Raw genomic sequence first — 18,915 nt, forward strand, 5'->3', positions numbered from 1 at the left:
TCAGCTGCAAATTGGTTATGACTGATATATCGAAATCACCTGTCTTCTAAGTCCTTATGTTCCACCTCAAGATTCTTGTGTGCTGACTTAAGGTTTCCATGTTTGGAAATTAGAGATTCATATTCAGTAGCTTGCCGTTCATGAAGCTGTTCCAGTTTCTCATGATCTTTGATGAGTGAATCATATAGCAATCTCAGATCCTCACGTTCCTTGATTATGGACTCATTTTCATTTTCCAAGGTGGACTGCTGAATCAGCAATTGTGCATTCTGATTCATGAGAGATGTACTTTGCGAATTAATAGCAGAATTTTCTACCTACAATTGCCAAAGTGACATTGGACAATCAATAACAAAGTACTTTGTGGTGTACTCATTCAAAATTAGCCTTCTACAGAATTAGCCAATTGAGGTCCTAGGTTGTTAACAGGTTTTAAACCCTGTATCTCAGAGCAATTTCCCCAATCTCTTCGAAGAAATGCTAGAGCTCAAACTGGGGCATCGTGCATTCAATGCACTCTCAGCACATAGCTCCGCAGTTTGCATCTGTAGGCATATCCACTATAAGGATTAGGTAACAGGTGGTACAGAAAACCTCTGACATAGACCCTGGAGAGCTGCCACTGCCAGTCAAAGTGGACATTTTCTCCTGTCCTATGCTTCCTAAATCAACTCCAGAAATAACATGAGGATCAGCAGTGAAATACTTAAATTAGGCTTGTTTAGGCAAATACAGGAGTCCCCCCACTTAGGCACATTCTACTGAAGCGCAACTGCATATACAGTGGTACCTCGGGTTAAGTACTTAATTCGTTTCGGAGGTCCGTACTTAACCTGTAACTGTTCTTAACCTGAAGAACCACTTTAGCTAATGGGGCCTCCTGCTGCCGCCGCACCACCGGAGCACAATTTCTGTTCTCATCCTGAAGCAAAGTTCTTAACCTGAAGCACTATTTCTGGGTTAGCCGAGTCTGTAACCTGAAGAGTATGTAACCTGAGGTACCACTGTACGTGTGGCGCTGGGAAACAATTAAATAAACTCATACCAGGAAATGGTGAGATAGAAGATACAGCAGCAGTACTTTGTTTCCGCTGCTCAGTCTCCCCGCCTAACAGCATGTGTTTGCCAGCCTCCTGCCAACCCCATAGCTTCCATTCTAGCTGTGGATACAGTATTTTGTGTATGGATTGAAGAGAAAGAAGAGGTGTTTAAAGGGTGCTCCCCACTTCACGTGATTTCACTTATGAGTGCAAGGGTGTAACGCCCACCTAACTGGGGGGACGCCTGTACTGATTACAAATTCTACATCTAGCCTCACAGAGATTCTTCTGATCCTTTCCTATAGATTCACCTTCTAAAAAATTTCACAGCTGTTCTAGAATGCAAGAGGAACTAAATGGTTTTTTTGTCTCTAAGATACCTAAATGTAACAGAAGCAGGAAACCCAAATGTTTGACTCTTGTTACCAAGTTCTAATTAGGGTTGGGAAATCAGAGACTTCTCTCTAACATGAAGAGATGGAATCATAGGGTTGTAGAACAAGCCCCCCCCCATCTTGCAGTACTTAAGCCATAGCACCACAAAAGGGATATATAGGGACTCAAAATGATACTGGCATGTGATCATCGAAGAAGTGAAAAAATGAAGTACAAAACAATAGTAATGGGAGCTATCCAAAGGAACTTCTTGGTTCTAGGAGGCAGATCTAGCCCAGGGAGCTAGGGAGTTACTACAGATGGGGCACTGCCCACCAGTCAAACCACTTATGTTCAAAATATAGGTTTTCCATGAGTGTCACAAGAATAGCTGCTGCTACTACCATGTGAATAACAGCAAGGCTTTCACTTGTAAATTCTATATTGCGGTTGGGAGATAAATACAAATTTGTGAAAACAGAACCTGAAGCTTGGCATTCTGAGTTTGTAGCGTTGTATTTTGCTCCTGTAAGGAAACAGTCTGTCTCTGAAGTGCCACAATCTGAGCCTGCACATTATTGTTCTGCGTCTCAAGCTGCTTTAGTTGTGTTTTCAGGGCTTGCTTCTCTGCCTGCAGAGTTGCGTTCTTTAAAAAGGAACAAAATGTATTACATACACGCACCATTTAAATGAACAAAATATTGATTAAATTCAGACTTCTATTTTACGCTAAACAATCCAAAGTATGGAGACATTATTGCAGTCAGAAGAAATCACACAAAGCATGGGTTTGCTTTCTGATGAAAGTGGGTTTACTCAATGTGGTATACCTATGTATGCATGCAAGAGAGAAATAAGACAGGCAGAGAGGCATAATAAGTTATGCTGAAATCAACTACATTTATTTCCAATAAACGGTATGTTCTTTGAAGCACAGTATTAGATCAGAGTACCCTAATTACTAGCCTATTCTTTTGTTATATCCGTGGCAACAAAATGTGGCTTACTATATACTACACAGGCTGACAATTAGGGTAAAATTATTAAATAATCCAAATTATTACTTACATTTCTCTCAACTTCAATCAATCTATCTTTAACCTTTAAAAGTTCTCTAGTAGTTTCTTGGCTCTCTCGTTCCCATTTATTGACAGACAAACTTTCTTCATCAGTTTTTGATGAACAATTCTGTACCATTTTCTCTTCCTCTTGTCTTTGCTTGAGGGCCTCATAATTCTTTTTCACCTAAAGATCAATGAATTCAAGTTCAAATGTAAAATACTAAGTCCTACTAAGTCCTAAGCATGCCAAGGCAACTTTATTATTATTATTTAATTAGAAAAAATGGCCTTGCCACAGCTGTTTTTCATTCACCAAAGGTTCCAACCTGTCTTTGATCCCCATAGGGAAAAAAGCAATAAGAGAGGCAGTTTCAGAGGGAAAGTATGGTTTGTGGAGGAGTTCAACACGCCTTCTTTCCTGCCCCAGCACAGCTTAGATCACACCCCACCCCAGACTTTACAGGGATTTGGTGGCAACCCAATTGTTACTCTCATGTCTGTTGCGTAGTCTGGCCTTTTGAGGTAGACTAATGACAAGGAGAGCATCTTTCTGAGGGACTTTGACTGCTACTTTCACAGCTTTTTGCAAACATGCCTACCATTCAGTGTCTCAGGTGTAGTTTCATTCAGCTCAACTAACTGGCCCACTAGCCTCTACTCCACTTCACATTACACAAGGACCACTTGAGCCCTTATACTGCAGTTCACTCACACTGAGGTCATCTTGAGGAGTACTGGTTGTTGTCCCCCATGCTACAAAGGCCTGATAGGCCTCAACCAGAAGTTCCATATTGTGGAACACTCTTCCAGCAGAGATTCAGCAGGCATCCACATTTTGGACTTTGTGGCCTTTTTTTGGAGACTTTTGCACCGACAGGCCCATGCACTTGTTTTAAATTTTGATGATTCTAATCATTAGGGTTTATTATTTCAATCATTTTAATCATTGTTTTGTACTGCTTTTAATTTTTTATGTTTTTTGATTGCTGGTACACTACCCTGATACTTTAGGAGAGGGTATACAGATACATACATACATACATACATATGTATAGATATATACTTTTATAGATAAATAAATGCTAGCAAAAATTAGCAAAGCCACATGCTGCAGTCTCAAGTGGCAGCTGTTCAGAAAGGGGCTAAACATGAAGCTGAACAGCACTTTAATTACTGCTATCAGCAACATCTAAAATTTGCCATGTCAAAAAACAAAATGTTTTCTGCATGGAAAGCATTGTTTTTAAACCAATATTTTTCATATATTTCTGTGAAGATAAATTGGTAATATATACACATTTTTCACTAAGAAAGCAAGAGTATGATTCAGCATGTATTTTGCTTATCAAAAGCAGCACTGTGCATAAATCTTTAGAAAAAAAACTTTTGACAATATAAGAAATAGATTTTTTTCTAACACCTTTATAACTGTTAGAAACAATTTAAAGAAATTTTATGTCATTTATGCACCAACTGAAAACTAAGGTAATATAAATATTCATTTTTTTACTGTTTTAAGTTCCTGGCGCAGTTGTTGATTTAAATTTGTTGATTCTTCTAATCGAGCTTCCAAAGCAGCAATTTTTTCTTCTTTTATTTCAAGTGACTTTTTCAATGTGGATTCTAATCTTGACTCCAGTAGCTTGTATTTGCTGTTAATGAAAGAATTACAATGTTTTAATTATCAAGAAGAAGACAATCCCCTAATATACAAGCTTCATCAAGGTGATAGCTTGACTGTTTTTCAATAAATCTGTTCACCCAACAGTCTGCTGCCTTCACTGCCTGTTGTTCTATTTATTTCATAAAATTTAGAAACCACTCGAATGTAAAAAACAAACAAATCCAAAGAGAATAAAATAATCAGTTGAAACAATAAAAACAACCATTTAAAACATTCAAAATATGACGTCTGCAGTGATCTAAAAAGAGATTGAAACATGCAAGATTTTGTACAAATTCTTACACCTCATTAAACTGTTTAGACAGAAGTAGTTCTACTCTGTGGGTACTGACACAGTCCTCTTTTTAATTAATGCATTAGCACTATCGCACTTGTTCATCTGACCAATTTAAAATCTAAATTTGGCTACTATGGAGATTTAGGAAGCTGCCTAACACCATCTCCTGACCTCAAAGGCCATGACCTAATCCCTTTGCCACCACTTTCATCAAATGTATTTAATGGAGAATATTCAAGAAAATAATGCAACCTCTAAAGAAACAATTCCAGAAAGTGTACACATACAGAGGACAAAACTGAGATGTGTCACCCATGCTGGTCTGGGTACACCTTAAGAGAACGGAAGATGTACATTTAATCATACTGAGAGTTCTGGCACATAATGCAGAATGCAAAGAGACTGAATTGCTGGTGAGCAGTCTTCATTCTGGCTACAGTCCAACAAAATCAAAGATAAAAAAATGAGCTTGATTACAACCCTCCACTACAAAGGACTGAACCACACAACCCTGGTTCTTCAAAACATAATGGGAGCAGAGAAGAGAAGGAATAAACATACAGGTGCATGATGATTTCCTATATATACCCACAATTGGTGTGAACCTAACACTACAGTTGCAATTTCTAAAGTAGTACTTCCACTGCTCAATATAGCCAAATTGACTGATGCTGTCCACATCTGATTTTACCCTTTGCTTTCTGCATTTTATTGCAAAGTTAAGTCTACAGCAACTCTTGTTTTCACATCAGTTGTATCTGTAGCCAAGTTCCCAACGTTTCATACATGTCCTCTGAATACTGGACTGTGGGAAATTTTTCTCCTGGCTTAAAGTGATGTAATGCTAAGAAAGCATGAAATAACATTGGCTCACATTAATGGAAACGCTGCACTCTGTTCATCCCTATGCTGCCAAGAGATAACAGAGGGTGTATGTGAGGAGGGATAGAAGGTCAACACACAGACTGAATGTGGTGCAAATATGGGAATACTTACAAATATAGATGTGGCCAAGTACAGCAAAATTATGTAAAGGTAAGCAAGAGTTTTCATGGCATCATATATTTTGTCTGATCATTATCCATTCCGAGAATCAAACTATTTCACTCAGAAAGTAATTTGCTCTCCTATGGTCAAGGTCACATCCAGGTCAAGGTTATGTCCAACCTGGTGTGAGGACACAGATATACTGAGACAACTCCATGGCTGTCATTGAGACCATGAAGTCCTGAACTGGTCCATATGGGACAGTTTCACTATGGATAATAAAGTTTCCCCTACACCACCATGAAAACATTTTCCAACATCAAATCTGAGATAACCTCTGCCAGCTCAGTTAGGGAGACTTAATGCGGCAGGGTGGATGGTACAGTAAAAACAACCCTGTTCTGGCCCTCTGGCCCAACAACGCAAACAATCCCTCAAATCCAGACACAGTATGGATTGGTCTCCTGGTGAGGGTGATGAGGTTTCTATGCACAACTGCAACTTCCCTGCCCCATCCCTCTGACCTCAAATGGTGCTGCACTGAGTGTCCAGGTGAACATAGCTGGGTGAGCTTAGGGCCACCAACTTCATCTATCCAGGTGTCAGTCATACATGCCAAGTTGGCTCCCTCACCCAGGATCAAATTGTGAATGGTTAATATTTTATTCTGAACAGACCTGGCATTTAGCAACACAGCACCAAGGGAGGGAGCTGGCTTACTAGCACCCCCAGATTCTGAAATACAGCGGGAGAAGCAGAAGGAGCCTGGGCTTTGATGTAACTAGCCCTCCTTCTCCTCCCTGTACAGTGGTACCTCGGGTTACATATGCTTTGGATTACATACGCTTCAGGTTACAGACTCTGCTAACCCAGAAATAGTACCTCGAGTTAAGAACTTTGCTTCAGGATGAGAACAGAAATTGTGCACTGGCGGAGTGACAGCAGCAGGAGGCCCCATTAGCTAAAGCGGTGCTTCAAGTTAACAGTTTCAGGTTAAGAACGGACCTCCGGAATGAATTAAGTACTTAACCCGAGATACCACTGTATACCTTTGTTCACCTCTGTATCACCTCCTAAACATATTACCACCCTGTGCCACCTCTACAAAATGACAGGAATACAGCAGAGGTTAATGTCAGGGGAACTCAAACTATGAGATACTTTTAAAATAAAAATATCAAATGTGACACACCTCAGCTCTCATCTGGGATAAAAACTCACCACTCCATAGGCATGAAATTAATATTCTCTAACACACATTCTTTGGTCACCTCATGAGAAGAGAAGACTCCCTGGAAAAGACCCTGATGTTGGGAAAGGTTGAGGGCACAAGGAGAAGAGGACAACAGAGGACGAGATGGTTGGACAGTGTTCTCGAAGCTACAAACATGAGTCTGACCAAACTGCGGGATGCAGTGGAAGACAGGAGTGCCTGGCGTGCTCTGGTCCATGGGGTCACGAAGAGTCGGACACGACTAAACGACTAAACAACAACAACACACATTACTCTAGACCACCTTCAGCCTCTTACCCTGAAAACAGTCTAGAGAAAACACAACACTGCCCCAAAAAGATAGAAATGAACAAGCAATAGGTAAAGGTAAAGGTACCCCTGCCCGTACGGGCCAGTCGTGTCCGACTCTAGGGTTGTGCGCCCATCTCACTTAAGAGGCTGGGGGCCAGCGCTGTCCGGAGACACTTCCGGGTCACGTGGCCAGCGTGACAAAACCTGCATCTGGCAAGCCAGCGCAGCACACAGAAACGCCGTTTACCTTCCTGCCAGTAAGCGGTCCCTATTTATCTACTTGCATCCAGGGGTGCTTTCGAACTGCTAGGTTGGCAGGCGCTGGCCAATAAAATTGATAAAAGGGGGTAAATTTTTGGTTCACACTGCTTCCCAAAGAAGTGTTCCCCTTTGGGGTGGCCCCTGCTAGCAGCATAACATGCTTCCTGCACCAGGCTTGGGCATACAGCACTTTATCATGACTAGAACACACAAGCAGCCAGACTGAGTGAAGGTAATTGAAACCACAAACTGCATCATATCCTGTAGACACCCACCATTCCAAAATCTGATGATAAACCGAGTTAACACTAAAAATCTACTCCTTCCATTGAAGCCTCTCACCACAATAAAAAAATTCATTGTTTAACCTCTCTATTCAATCCTCTCTTTCTCTCTCACAAACATCTCCCTAAGCCAACATCACTGCCACTGAATTTGGTCTTCCCACATCAAATCCATCACTCTGTAATAGAAATGAACCCCTTCCATGGGCACCAAACTAGGATTCTTAAGCAGTTGTCAGGAGCTAATGATTGAAAACTAAGTAGAAATGAAACCTTCTAGGGTGGAAAAAAAGCAATTAAAATTATTTTAAAGGGGAAAGTATTGATAATTTACTGTGAAAAGCTTACATTGTCTCAACAGTATCCTGAAAGTAAGACTGGATACATACAATTATAATGCTGGCTTCCTCTCAAGATAGAAGGTTCTGAATTTGCCACCATCATTATGTCAATCACTGCTAATAACAGACTACAGCGCCAGTCATTATTCTCAACTGAGTGGCATGCTGACAGGAGGGCTGGTCAGAAGCTGGAGTATTCTGCTTTTGTTAACACATATTTTCTCCAATTCCACAAGGAACAGGATGGAACACATGACCAAGTAAAGGAAACAGATGTTTGTATGCTATTAGCTTTATATTGGCAGATGGAGTAAGCTGAAGAGAGCCAAAAGCTCTTTCAGAGATACTGATTTTCCCCCCCCGCTGATAGACTCAGGAATCTATTATAAAGGATATAGTAAATAACTGTTGGAGAAAAGTGCTCAAAATGTCTATACCAACTCTGCAAAGAGATGTTTACTCCTCTGATGACATACAGAATTTCTTACAACAAAATTGAAAGTGGAACCTGAAAGAAGTGCACACTGTAGTAGCTGTTCAGATACATTCAGGAGCATATCCTGTGAAAAACAGTTATTGCAGAATGCCATAAGGAACTGCTCTCAACCTATTCCAAAGAGGCCTTAATATACTCACCTATCATCTGAACTCTGCTCATCATGCAAGAGGCGCTCCTTATTTAAACCTATCTTTTCAAGTTCATGTGTAAGCTTTTCTAAATCATTATTCATCTGCTGTGTCTTCAGTTTTTCATTCACCAAATCCTTTAAATAGATTTTTGAAAATGTGTTGAACGTATAATATTGCAATAATGCCATTTCTAGAGACTACAACAGGAGACTCAGGCAATAGATTTTAAGGAAGTTGAAAGTGGCTTTAAGAGAGGTTTCCCTTTCAATGCTGAACACAAATATTTTTTATCTCAGTTGTCTCCCATTAATTTTCTTTTTTTAGGTTTTTGAAAATTCTTCAAAAATATGCCAAATCAGTTTGCCAGATTTGAAATTAAAATGTAGATACATGCAATAAAGCTGTGATCCTTATTTCAAACCACCTTCAGCTCTCTGAAAAAACTATATTTTGTCTCCATCCTATTCACACTTACTGCATAAACTTCTAGTTAATCAGCAATTATATTCCAAAAACAAATATGAATTCATTTCAAAGGTTTGCCTCCTTTATTTTTGCTGGGTATTTTGTAGTTAATATATCCAATGCTGGCCTTGCCTTAGCAGAAATAACTTTTGTTTAAATTGGAAAACTCACTCTTCTCCAATTCCCCAACCGTATCCTCTTCTGTCCCAGTGGATTCCACATCCCTCAGAAGCAGCTTTGGGGAAGTGTTAGGTAGGTAGGTAGGTAGGTAGGAAAGATGAAGTGACCCAGTTTGCTTGGGCAGAAGCATTTTCCCCTCACATTAAGCCACCATTGGATACAACCCACTAATTTTATATTAAGTTACTAAATCCAACAAGATAGTTCAAATGTTCAGTGCATATGATCCTGAATAATAGAGCCATCAAGTGTTATAACAATTGCTTTCATGCTAGCTCCTTTCATTGAAATTGTCTTTCTTTATTCATTTGCTTTTTAGGGAGTATCCAGATTGTCAAATGGTTGTATTCTGGTATTGTCGCTGTTGTACTCCTGCTCTTTTTTGCAATGAAACACAATCACAGAACCAGCCTGTTCAGTGTGAACAGCCAAAGTGCCATCACAGCTTTTAAGAACTGGTGTCCCTTCAATGAAAAGCTTCCTTCTTGCAGTTTCTTCATTTCAGTTCGTATGCACCTGGAGGACTAGTTATCAATTAGCCCTTAATTAGTCAGCTTCTGGTGCCTGTGTAAATTACTGGTTTCCTTTCACTGTTTCATAGCAAAATGGTTATCATTTCAGTATAAAAAGTAAAGTGGGGGAGAATTAAAGGAAACCAGACGTCACCATGGAGAAGAGAAGCTGACTCATTACTGCAAGGAGGAAGCTAATAACTAATGTTGCAGGGGACCTGCTTATGAATAAATATTAGAAAAGGAGCAATGAGGAGGGCAAGAGCTAGATATTATACAGTCCACCTGTGCTACACAGAAACCATCATTTTAATTCTGCTTCCAAGGTAGTAATTATTCCACAATGCCTCAAAAGTGCCAACAGGTCCCAGTGTGAAAGCAAACGAAGTGCTGGCAACTGTTGCCTGCATTGCAGTGTGCAAGTCCATGATATTCACATGGCTCAAATGCAAACATTTCTGCTTTGCTCATTACACAGGGGGCACAAAAAGAAGCATGAACATCTTCTGTCACCATTTCTTCTTAATGTATGAGCAACTCAGAATCCACCAAGCTCATGAATAGTGTTTGAATAATATACAAATAAAACAAAAATACATTAAATTTGCATGAATTATTGCATGAAATTGACAGTTAGATTTTTTTGAATGTTACAGCTGCATTACCCTTTATAATTATAGTATATCATTCAGTAGGAAATATTACCTCCCGTAATGTGACAAGTGTTTTCTTGTCAATGGTGGCTCTTTTTACAAGCTCTTTATTTTCCTTTTCAATCTCTTTTAAACGAATAGAAGCTTCTTTACATATACCAATTTCCTTAACGAGTGACTTGTTCTCTTTTTCCAGATCACCAATTTTTACATTATTTTCTTCTAATGTGCTGTCCTTAATATCTGCTTGTTGTCGAAGCCTCTTGTTCTCTTTTTCCAGCTGTTTCTTATCTTTTTCTAGCTGAGAGGTCTCTTGTTCCAAAAGCTTGTTCTCTTTTTCTAATTTTTCTAAGCGTTTACTAGAGATTTTGAGTTCTTCCAGGTTTTTTTGTAAGGTTTGATTTTCCGTCTCTAGATCCTGTAGTTCACTTTCTAGATGCTGAATCTTTTTGTTGGTGTTTTCTAGGGCTTTCTGCAGTCTTTGGTTTTCTGTATCCAAACCCTGATAACTTACTTCTAAGCGTTCAGTCTTCTTAAAAGAAGTTTTCATAAGATCCAGGCTCTTTTGAAGCTGTCCTTTCTCACTTTCCAGTTCTTTATTTTCTAGCTCTAACTGAGCCATCTTGATATTTGTACTTTTCAAAGTTTCAACTGTTCTTCTGAGCTCTAAATTCTCTTCATCAAGTTGTGTGTTCTCTTTCTCTAATGACTCTAATTGAAAGCTGAGATTTTTAAGACTATCTAGAGTCTTTTTCAGCCTTCTGTTTTCAGTGTCTAGACTTGAGTTCTCTTGTTCTAAGGAATCTATTTTTTCACATGTAATCTTTAAGTTGGTAATCTTTTTCTGTAATAGTTCGTTTTCTTTTTCAAGATGTTGAACTTCTTTCTCCAGTTCATCTGCTCTTTCTCCCTTCTCTTTATAATGTTCTAACTCTTTCTTCAGTTGCTTCTTTTCAAATTCTATCTTATTTAATTTACTGCTTGTCTCTTTAATAGATTCATGGAGAATTTTATTTTCCTTTTCAATATCTTTCACTCTTGCTTCAGCACTGATTTGTGAACGCTGTCTGAGGGAAGCCACTGTTCGATTCAAATGCTCATTCTCTTGTTCCAGGATTTTAATCTAAGTAATTAAAATGAAAGTTTAAATCAGGCTAAAAATATTTTACATTAACAAAATTAGTTACAAAAAATATTCCAAGAGTTAAAGAGCACAAAAGTATTAAGCCAGTTTGAATAATAAAGTTAAGTCTTAGGTATGTTGTGAAGCAATCACAGAACTGCCTCACCTACAAACCTATTAAACCCAGATCTCATCCTATTTCGGGGCATCGGAGAGCAAGATGCTCTAGAATCTCACAGGGTTCTTCTTTAAGAATTCTGTCCGTTACACCAACATATGGGGTTTCATTTAACAGTACTGACTGAGGATGGAAGGCTAACATTTTGGTACCTGGACTTCTTTGAGCTCAGGATTATGAATGGTTGTATGACCCAAAGAACTAAAGTAGAATTGGAAAGGTTTTGCCAAGGAGGAAGGGCTTAGTTAAGCACTTAAACTGCAAAGCCTCTCCTCCTTGCAGAAGGGAGGAGCTGTGAGTGGGAGCCGTTTCCCGCCTTGGCAGGGGGCGTTTTGGCCCCTGCCCAGCCATCCTGGCTGCTGCGCCATGCCCCCGGGGCAGCCAACCAACCAGGTGGAGGCTTGGGGGTGGGGTTTCGCTGCTCAAACGCGGCTGCATTAGCGGCAGCAATTCCCGTCCATTGTGCTGCTACCCCATGGCACGACCCCCCGGTAACATCAGGGGGAGCTTTCAGTTGTATTTGCATCAACAGGCTCCTCCCACTGGTTAACCCTTGATAGACTCACCCCTCCCTGAGGGGGTGGAGTCACTCGCTGTGGTTCATCCAATGCCTAAGCCAATACCTCTCACATGCTGTAATCAATAAAGTTGTGGCCTTTTTAAGCTCATTAACCTTATATACCGTGTCCATGTGTCTTTCTTATCCTAAAGCGGGTGATGGATCCTTGAATCACAATTCCAATTCTACTTAACTCAGTAAGTCACAATGAATTCAACTAGACTTACCGTATTTTTCCCGTGTATAAGATGCCACCATGTATAACACGCCCCCTATTTTGGGGGACTCCAAATTAAGAAAACACCCCTCAGCACTACCCGTGTATAAGATGAGCCCAATTTGAAACTGAATTTTTTGGTAAAAAAAACCAAAACCCTAGTCTTATACACGGAAAAATACAGAACTTTGGGGTAAACAGGGTTGTAGCCAACTAAGTTTTGCTCAGAATAGAGCCACTGAAATTAAGGACCATAATTTAAAAGAGCTTATTAATGTCACTGTAGCTACTCCAAGTACGATTAGCATTGGAGACAATCCATTGTTAGGATTGCAATGTTAGAAAACACTAGGACTGAAAGAAACGCAGTACAGACGATTACTAAAGCATGAAGCTTCTCTGCCTGCTTAGATACTAGTGGAAAAACATGGACATAGTCCACCCACAAGGCATTCTGACAAAGTGGAGGAATAGAAAAAGGCAAATAACATCTTTGAAAAAACATGAAAATGGTAGCAGGAAAAATTGACCATGATTACCATATCCTATAATATAACATATACAATTATTTTAAAATGTCAGTCTTGACCATCTAAAGAAAGTTATGGTTGACAAGCGGAAATCTTTGTCATTTTACCTGTCTCTCTGAGTTTTCTCTTAGAGTCTCAATAGTCTTTTCAAGTTGGGCTTTCTCTTTCATTAGATCTTTGCTAAGATTCTGACTATTCTGAAGACCTTGTTTCTCTTCAGAAAGTTCCTTCTCAAGTCCTTCCAGCTAGAGAGAGAAAAACAAAATAAAATTGATAAAATTTCACATTACAGTGTATAAGATATGCTGAAAGTTTGTAGCTATTATTTGTTTCTTAAGTCTGTATCCCCCAAAATGAAATTTTCCTATAAGAGAAATTAAAGACCAAGGACAACATACAGAAGTGTCCAGAATATCTGGTTTTTCAATACCTTCATTTCTGAAAATTTATGTAGCTTCTATTGAAAATATTGTTCTGCACAAGAATTTATACTGCATTTTGTAAAAGAGTGTTAAAATACATTGAACATCTTGTGGATTAAAACAGTTATTTGTATTAGAATCAAAAACACTTTAAATATAATAATAAATCATTATTTTGACAGCGATAAACTGCAGCAAGCCTTGGGCTTCTACATTCTCCTCCACCAGTGTGGCTGTGAAGTGTAGATCAGCAGCTTTCACATCTGTTTTTTGATTAGCCAGAGTTTAGCATTACATCCCAGCTCTACTGTAGGTTAATCTTAACCACAATTTGTTGAAACAAGTCAGATTCATAACTCAAGAATTGAAGGCGGCTTGTTTCAACCAAACCATTGTTAGGATTAATCATTCTTTGTTGGGTATAGAAGAAACAGGCAACTGCAGTTAATAAAAAATGGAAGGCTCCTGGTCTGCTGATTAGCACTGATAACCAGCACCTTTTATGCTATTTGCAGGTGTGCTTTGATTCCAAACTGTGCCTTCAAAAGTGGTTGCTGTTTAGAAGCCTGGTTTGCCAAGGGAAACTTAAGAGTGTGTGTAACCCACCAAAACATTAATATACAGTTACAGCAAAATATACCGTATTTTTTGCTCTATAAGACGCACCAGACCACAAGACACACCAAGTTTTTGGAGGAGGAAAACAAATATTCTGAATCTCAGAAGCCAGAACAGCAAGAGGGATCGCTGCACAGTGAAAGCAGCAATCCCTCTTGCTGTTCTGGCTTCTGGGATAGCTGCGCAGCCTGCATTCACTCCATAAGATGCACACACATTTCCCCTTACTTTTTAGGAGGGAAAAAGTGAGTCTTATAGAGAAAAAAATACGGTACTTGGATGAAATATTTCTAGGTAGCATAACACCACAAAATTTAAAAAGATGGGTTTAGAACAAAGCAGAATTTTTGTTTTCTTTATTATGTATCAAAAGGCATTTGTCAATTTTTTCTGTCCTGTTCCAATTTTGAGAAAAGTTACCTGAAACAGAGCAGAAAAGGTCTAACTAATAAATAGGCCACATATTTAATATATATAATTTTGAAAAAGTATACACACAAAAAAGTAAACCATTAACAGCTGCTTTATTTCAAAAAATGCTTGTCAAACTAATCAGTAAATCCTCTGGCTAAACATACACAGATAATATTAAACAAAACATTTGTTTAAAACGAGACTTAAGACAGGGAACCTACAATGAAGTTCATGATAGAAAGCTTACAGAAACTTTAACAGTCTAAGATGTTTTTAGAAACTCCATTTTTGAATTATTTGCTGGGATTTACCTTCTTCCTATTTTAAAAATACAATAAAAATGGTACCTTTTTACTTAGTCTTTGGTTTTCCTTTTCCATTTTCAGCATTTTTGAACTGCTGCCTTCTGCAGATCCCACTGCATTTTGCAACTCTTCCACAGTCTTTAGCAAACTTTGGTTTTCCATTTCTAGTTTCAGTAACCTACTTGATGTCAGTTCATTCACTTCATGACCAAGTGACTTTCGTGGCGCTGTGGGTTTGTTTAAAAAAAAAGGCAATGACTTAAGTTTCCCATCTATTATCTGTAGATATTTCTTATATGCAATTGACACTGCACCCTGGAATCATGTTGAAGCGAACCACACCACTCCCTATTTGATCGTTATGCTGCCACATACCACTGAAGACATAATATCCCATAAGACTTAGCCATAATTTAATGATCATTTGTCTACTGTCAACAAAACATGATGTGACATAATGGTGCGTTGCTGGCTTATACACTTTTGTGTGTTTTAACTCTGGTTTGGAGTTACATGTGAATCCAACCAGCAACCTTCCTTAAACTACAGTGGTACCTCAGTTTAAGTACTTAGTTCGTTCCAGAAGTCTGTTCTTAACCTGAAACTGTTCTTAACCTGAAGCACCACTTTAGCTAATGGGGCTTCCTGCTGCTGCTGCTGCGCCACCGCTGCACGATTTCTGTTCTCATCCTGAAGCAAAGTTCTTAACCTGAAGCACTATTTCTGGGTTAGCGGAGTCTGTAACCTGAAGCGTATGTAACCCGAGGTACCACTCTATCATATATTTAGCTATCCCAGCCCAAACACCAAACTACGCCTATGGTTCATCTATTGTTGAGCCATATTACTTTGTTCACATGGCTCCATCTTTGGGCCCTCCAAGGAGAACTGTTTACAGAATATCTGTTTACAGCATGTGGAGTATTTGCAATGTTCAGCTGCCTATTTCCCATATAAACAGAAGAAAATAAGAAAATGCAGAATTAAATCTTCATCTACCTTCAGAAAGTTCGGATGATCTGTTTATTTGTTCAAGTTCCCAGCCCAAATGCAGTGATTCATCCATACTTTGCTTCTGAGCCATTTCAAGTGTCATATTTTCCTCCATAAGTTCCTCAATTTTCTTCCGGTCCATATCACGTTCCTTAAACATTGTTTACATGGGGAAAAAACTCTTTAAAAGTTCTCCTCAAATTGCACCAACCTATTTCAGTAACAAAAATTTTGCACAATGCTACTGACTTAATCTTTTTATGTTAAAGGATCTTGATCTAGTGTTAGCAGTGGAAAAAAGACCTATTTAAACTTATCCCAGTAGAGCATGCCCTCTTTCAGATACAAAAGGACCTGTGTGTTGGCAATCACATGTCAATTGGACACATCTAAAATGGTCGCCCCCTGTATATACAATCGTATTATCAGATGTTAAAGATTATGATGCTATGCTATCCTACCCTTGAAAACAAAATTTTTAAAAATCAACCATTAATTTTTTAATGAATGTTATAGCAATACAGTGTTACCAAAATCATTCTATATCAAACATCCTTGTTTCTTAAGAAAAAAGCAAGCAAGCAAACAAATAAATAATAATAAATAAATAAAACCGGTTGATTTTTTTAAAAAAAAAATCAAGCACAACGTAGTATCATTAATAACTTTTAAAATTGTTTTAGTAAAGATGAGGTTAGTAGAATGGCGATATTTAAGTGAAAGAGCACAAACTTTGCATACAAAAGGTCCCAGGTTCAATCCCTGAAATCTCAAGGCTGGAAATCCTCTTGTCCAAAACTCTGGAGAGTACTAAGCTAGATAAACCAACTGCCTGATTCAATATAAAGCCAACATTCTGTGTTTGTTAACAAACCATGGCTTAGCAGATTCATAGAGTGACATTCAATGTCACGTGAGCAGGCTTTTGCTTGTGCAGCAGGAGTCCAGAGTTAGGGGACTCTCCAGAGCAGATCTGGAACACACAGGTAGGAAGTCCTACTAAGCAAATAGGCAAATATCCCTGGATGTCACCTATAATAATTAATCCTGCATAATTCTGTTTTTAAAACCTACGCATCTGATGTCTCATGTTGTATGCTCACCGTTTCCATATCATGAAGTTTTGCCTTTAACTGTAAGTTTTCCTTTTCCAGTTCGTGCAGTTTATCAGAACGGGCTCGGGTTCCCTCCAACTGATCTTCCAACATTGTCTTTGTTTCTAGCAGTACTTGATTATCTTCTTTTAGCTCCTACAATAATCAGAAAGAAAACTGAAGCTGAGGATCAGTGTGTCAAAGAACATAAAAATGGCATGAACTGAACCAAAGTGATAATTTGCTGAATTAAGCTTTTAACAGAGTTGTGTCACACACACACAAGTTTGATGAAGTTACTGTTAGGATTCATTCCCAGTGTTGCAGTCATGGGATTGTTTTTATCACATGACAGTGTATGTTTTCATTCCACATTGTGGGAAGCGACAGAGACAGGATGTTTTTATTACTGTGTTTCCATGATGTAGGATTTTTGTCCTTTCTCTTCACTGTCTGATGCTGAAGAGGAAGGAGCTGAGTTACGATGCTCTGAGTGTGTATATGTAAATAAATGTAGTTTAGCCAAAAAGCTGCACAACTGAGTCGGAACGCTGACCGCCTATACTCTGCTGATCCTGAAGTGTGCTGATGCCTCTTGTTATCAGTCGCTGTGATGTTCGGGCTGGAAAAAGCTTTTGAATCTCCCGAACGAACAACCAGGAGGGAGAGAACATGCCAGTCAGGCATGTGTCTCTGCTGGACTCCTACTCATGTGTAGGACCTCCTGACAGTTACAGCTACATCATTCTGACCCCTGAGCTAAAATTGTATTAATATTCAGAATCCACTTTGGAAGTCACAGAAGCAGATTCTAAATTCAAACACCAAGTCCTCTGCTTGAGGCATTATTAGGGTCCAGGGATTGTCCACTCATGGGGATGGTAGATGGTTGATGGAGAGACCCTGGGTATGTTGGTCTCCCAGGGTGAGAGGCTGGGAGGAGAAAGGAAAGATCTTAGGTGAGAGCTGGGAGGAGATATTACATTATTTGGATAGTAAAGGTTAACATTTATATCCATTCTTAAGGAAATCAGCCCTGAGTGCTCACTGGAAGGTCAGATCGTGAAGCTGAGGCTCCAATACTTTGGCCACCTCATGAGAAGAGAAGACTCCCTGGAAAAGACCCTGATGCTAGGAAAGATGGAGGGCACAGGGAGAAGGGGATGACAGAGGACGAGATGGTTGGACAGTGTTCTCGAAGCTACAAACATGAGTCTGACCAAACTGCGGGAGGCAGTGGAAGATAGGAGTGCCTGGCGTGCTCTGGTCCCTGGGGTCGGTCACAAAGAGTCGGACACGACTAAACGACTAAACAACAAAAGGTTAACAGCTATCTTTAAGAGAAGACTCCAATTCTATATGTACCTGTATGTCATGGACTAGCTGGAGGCAGAGGAATGGTGGGAGGCACTGGCTGGGGAACCCCTGAGGGAAGGAGGCTTAGAGCCCAGGGACTGGTGGTGGGAATACAATGAGAAGTCAAAAGGAGAAACCTGGGAGGAGGAGGTGTTGGGAGTTCAAGAGGTAACAGGCTTTAGTGAGCAGGGAGAGTCTGTGGCAGAGAGAAGTCCAGAATTAGAATCACAGGCAGAAGCAGGAAAGGAGGAGGGCCAAGAGGGAGAGACGAGTCAGCCAGTGAAAAAGCAACGGTTTCTCCCCGCCTTGCTGCAACAGACTCCCCTCCCCCTTGGTCTGAAGAGGCATGAAGCAGGAGGAACAAAGATAGGCATGTAGGCGTAGTCTCAGGTGCTTGGGAAGGACCTGGGGAGAGGAGGAGGCTTAGGCAGCTGTGGGAAGGCAGGGACCTCCAGTCTCCATAATTGCCTCATAGGGGCAAGACCTACCAAAGCGTTGTTGTGAGCATTAGGCCTGGCACTCCTGAGCAGGTCCTGTTTTTCTAGTAAAGAGTTAACTTCATTTACATCATATGATTTATGGCTGATTTGCTCCTGACCCTGTTTTTGATTTTTTCCCTACATTTCTATGTTTTATTGTATTATGAAAAATGGTAATAACAATCTTAAAAATAAATAAATCCAAACACCAAAATTCCTAACACTAAAAACAAACAAACAAACCTTCAGTACAGAAGGGTAGGATTAAGTGACTGACGTGCACAAGTTTTGTGTGCTTGTATACAACCCCTAGTATGAAACCGCTTTGCTCCCGAATCACACAAGCAGGGAA

At 39.6% G+C, this 18,915-nt stretch overlaps 1 protein-coding gene across 5 annotated transcripts in view; it reads right to left on the minus strand.

Annotated features, from left to right (window-relative positions):
- The window catches only part of CCDC88A (coiled-coil domain containing 88A), an 82,495-nt gene that overhangs the window by 23,909 nt on the left and 39,671 nt on the right, over nucleotides 1-18,915 (minus strand). For all 5 annotated transcript variants that reach the window (XM_083493997.1, XM_083493998.1, XM_083493996.1 and 2 more), the window contains exons 11-20: nucleotides 16,738-16,884; nucleotides 15,641-15,785; nucleotides 14,684-14,868; nucleotides 12,990-13,127; nucleotides 10,328-11,398; nucleotides 8,472-8,599; nucleotides 3,987-4,128; nucleotides 2,484-2,660; nucleotides 1,900-2,061; nucleotides 40-317 (exon numbers count right to left, since the gene is read on the minus strand). In XM_083493997.1, the coding sequence (XP_083350123.1) occupies nucleotides 40-317; nucleotides 1,900-2,061; nucleotides 2,484-2,660; nucleotides 3,987-4,128; nucleotides 8,472-8,599; nucleotides 10,328-11,398; nucleotides 12,990-13,127; nucleotides 14,684-14,868; nucleotides 15,641-15,785; nucleotides 16,738-16,884 (2,573 nt within the window). The remainder of the gene's footprint in view (nucleotides 1-39; nucleotides 318-1,899; nucleotides 2,062-2,483; nucleotides 2,661-3,986; nucleotides 4,129-8,471; nucleotides 8,600-10,327; nucleotides 11,399-12,989; nucleotides 13,128-14,683; nucleotides 14,869-15,640; nucleotides 15,786-16,737; nucleotides 16,885-18,915) is intronic.

Source organism: Podarcis liolepis, assembly GCF_965112155.1.
Source record: "Podarcis liolepis genome assembly, chromosome: 3".
NCBI lineage: Eukaryota > Metazoa > Chordata > Lepidosauria > Squamata > Lacertidae > Podarcis > Podarcis liolepis.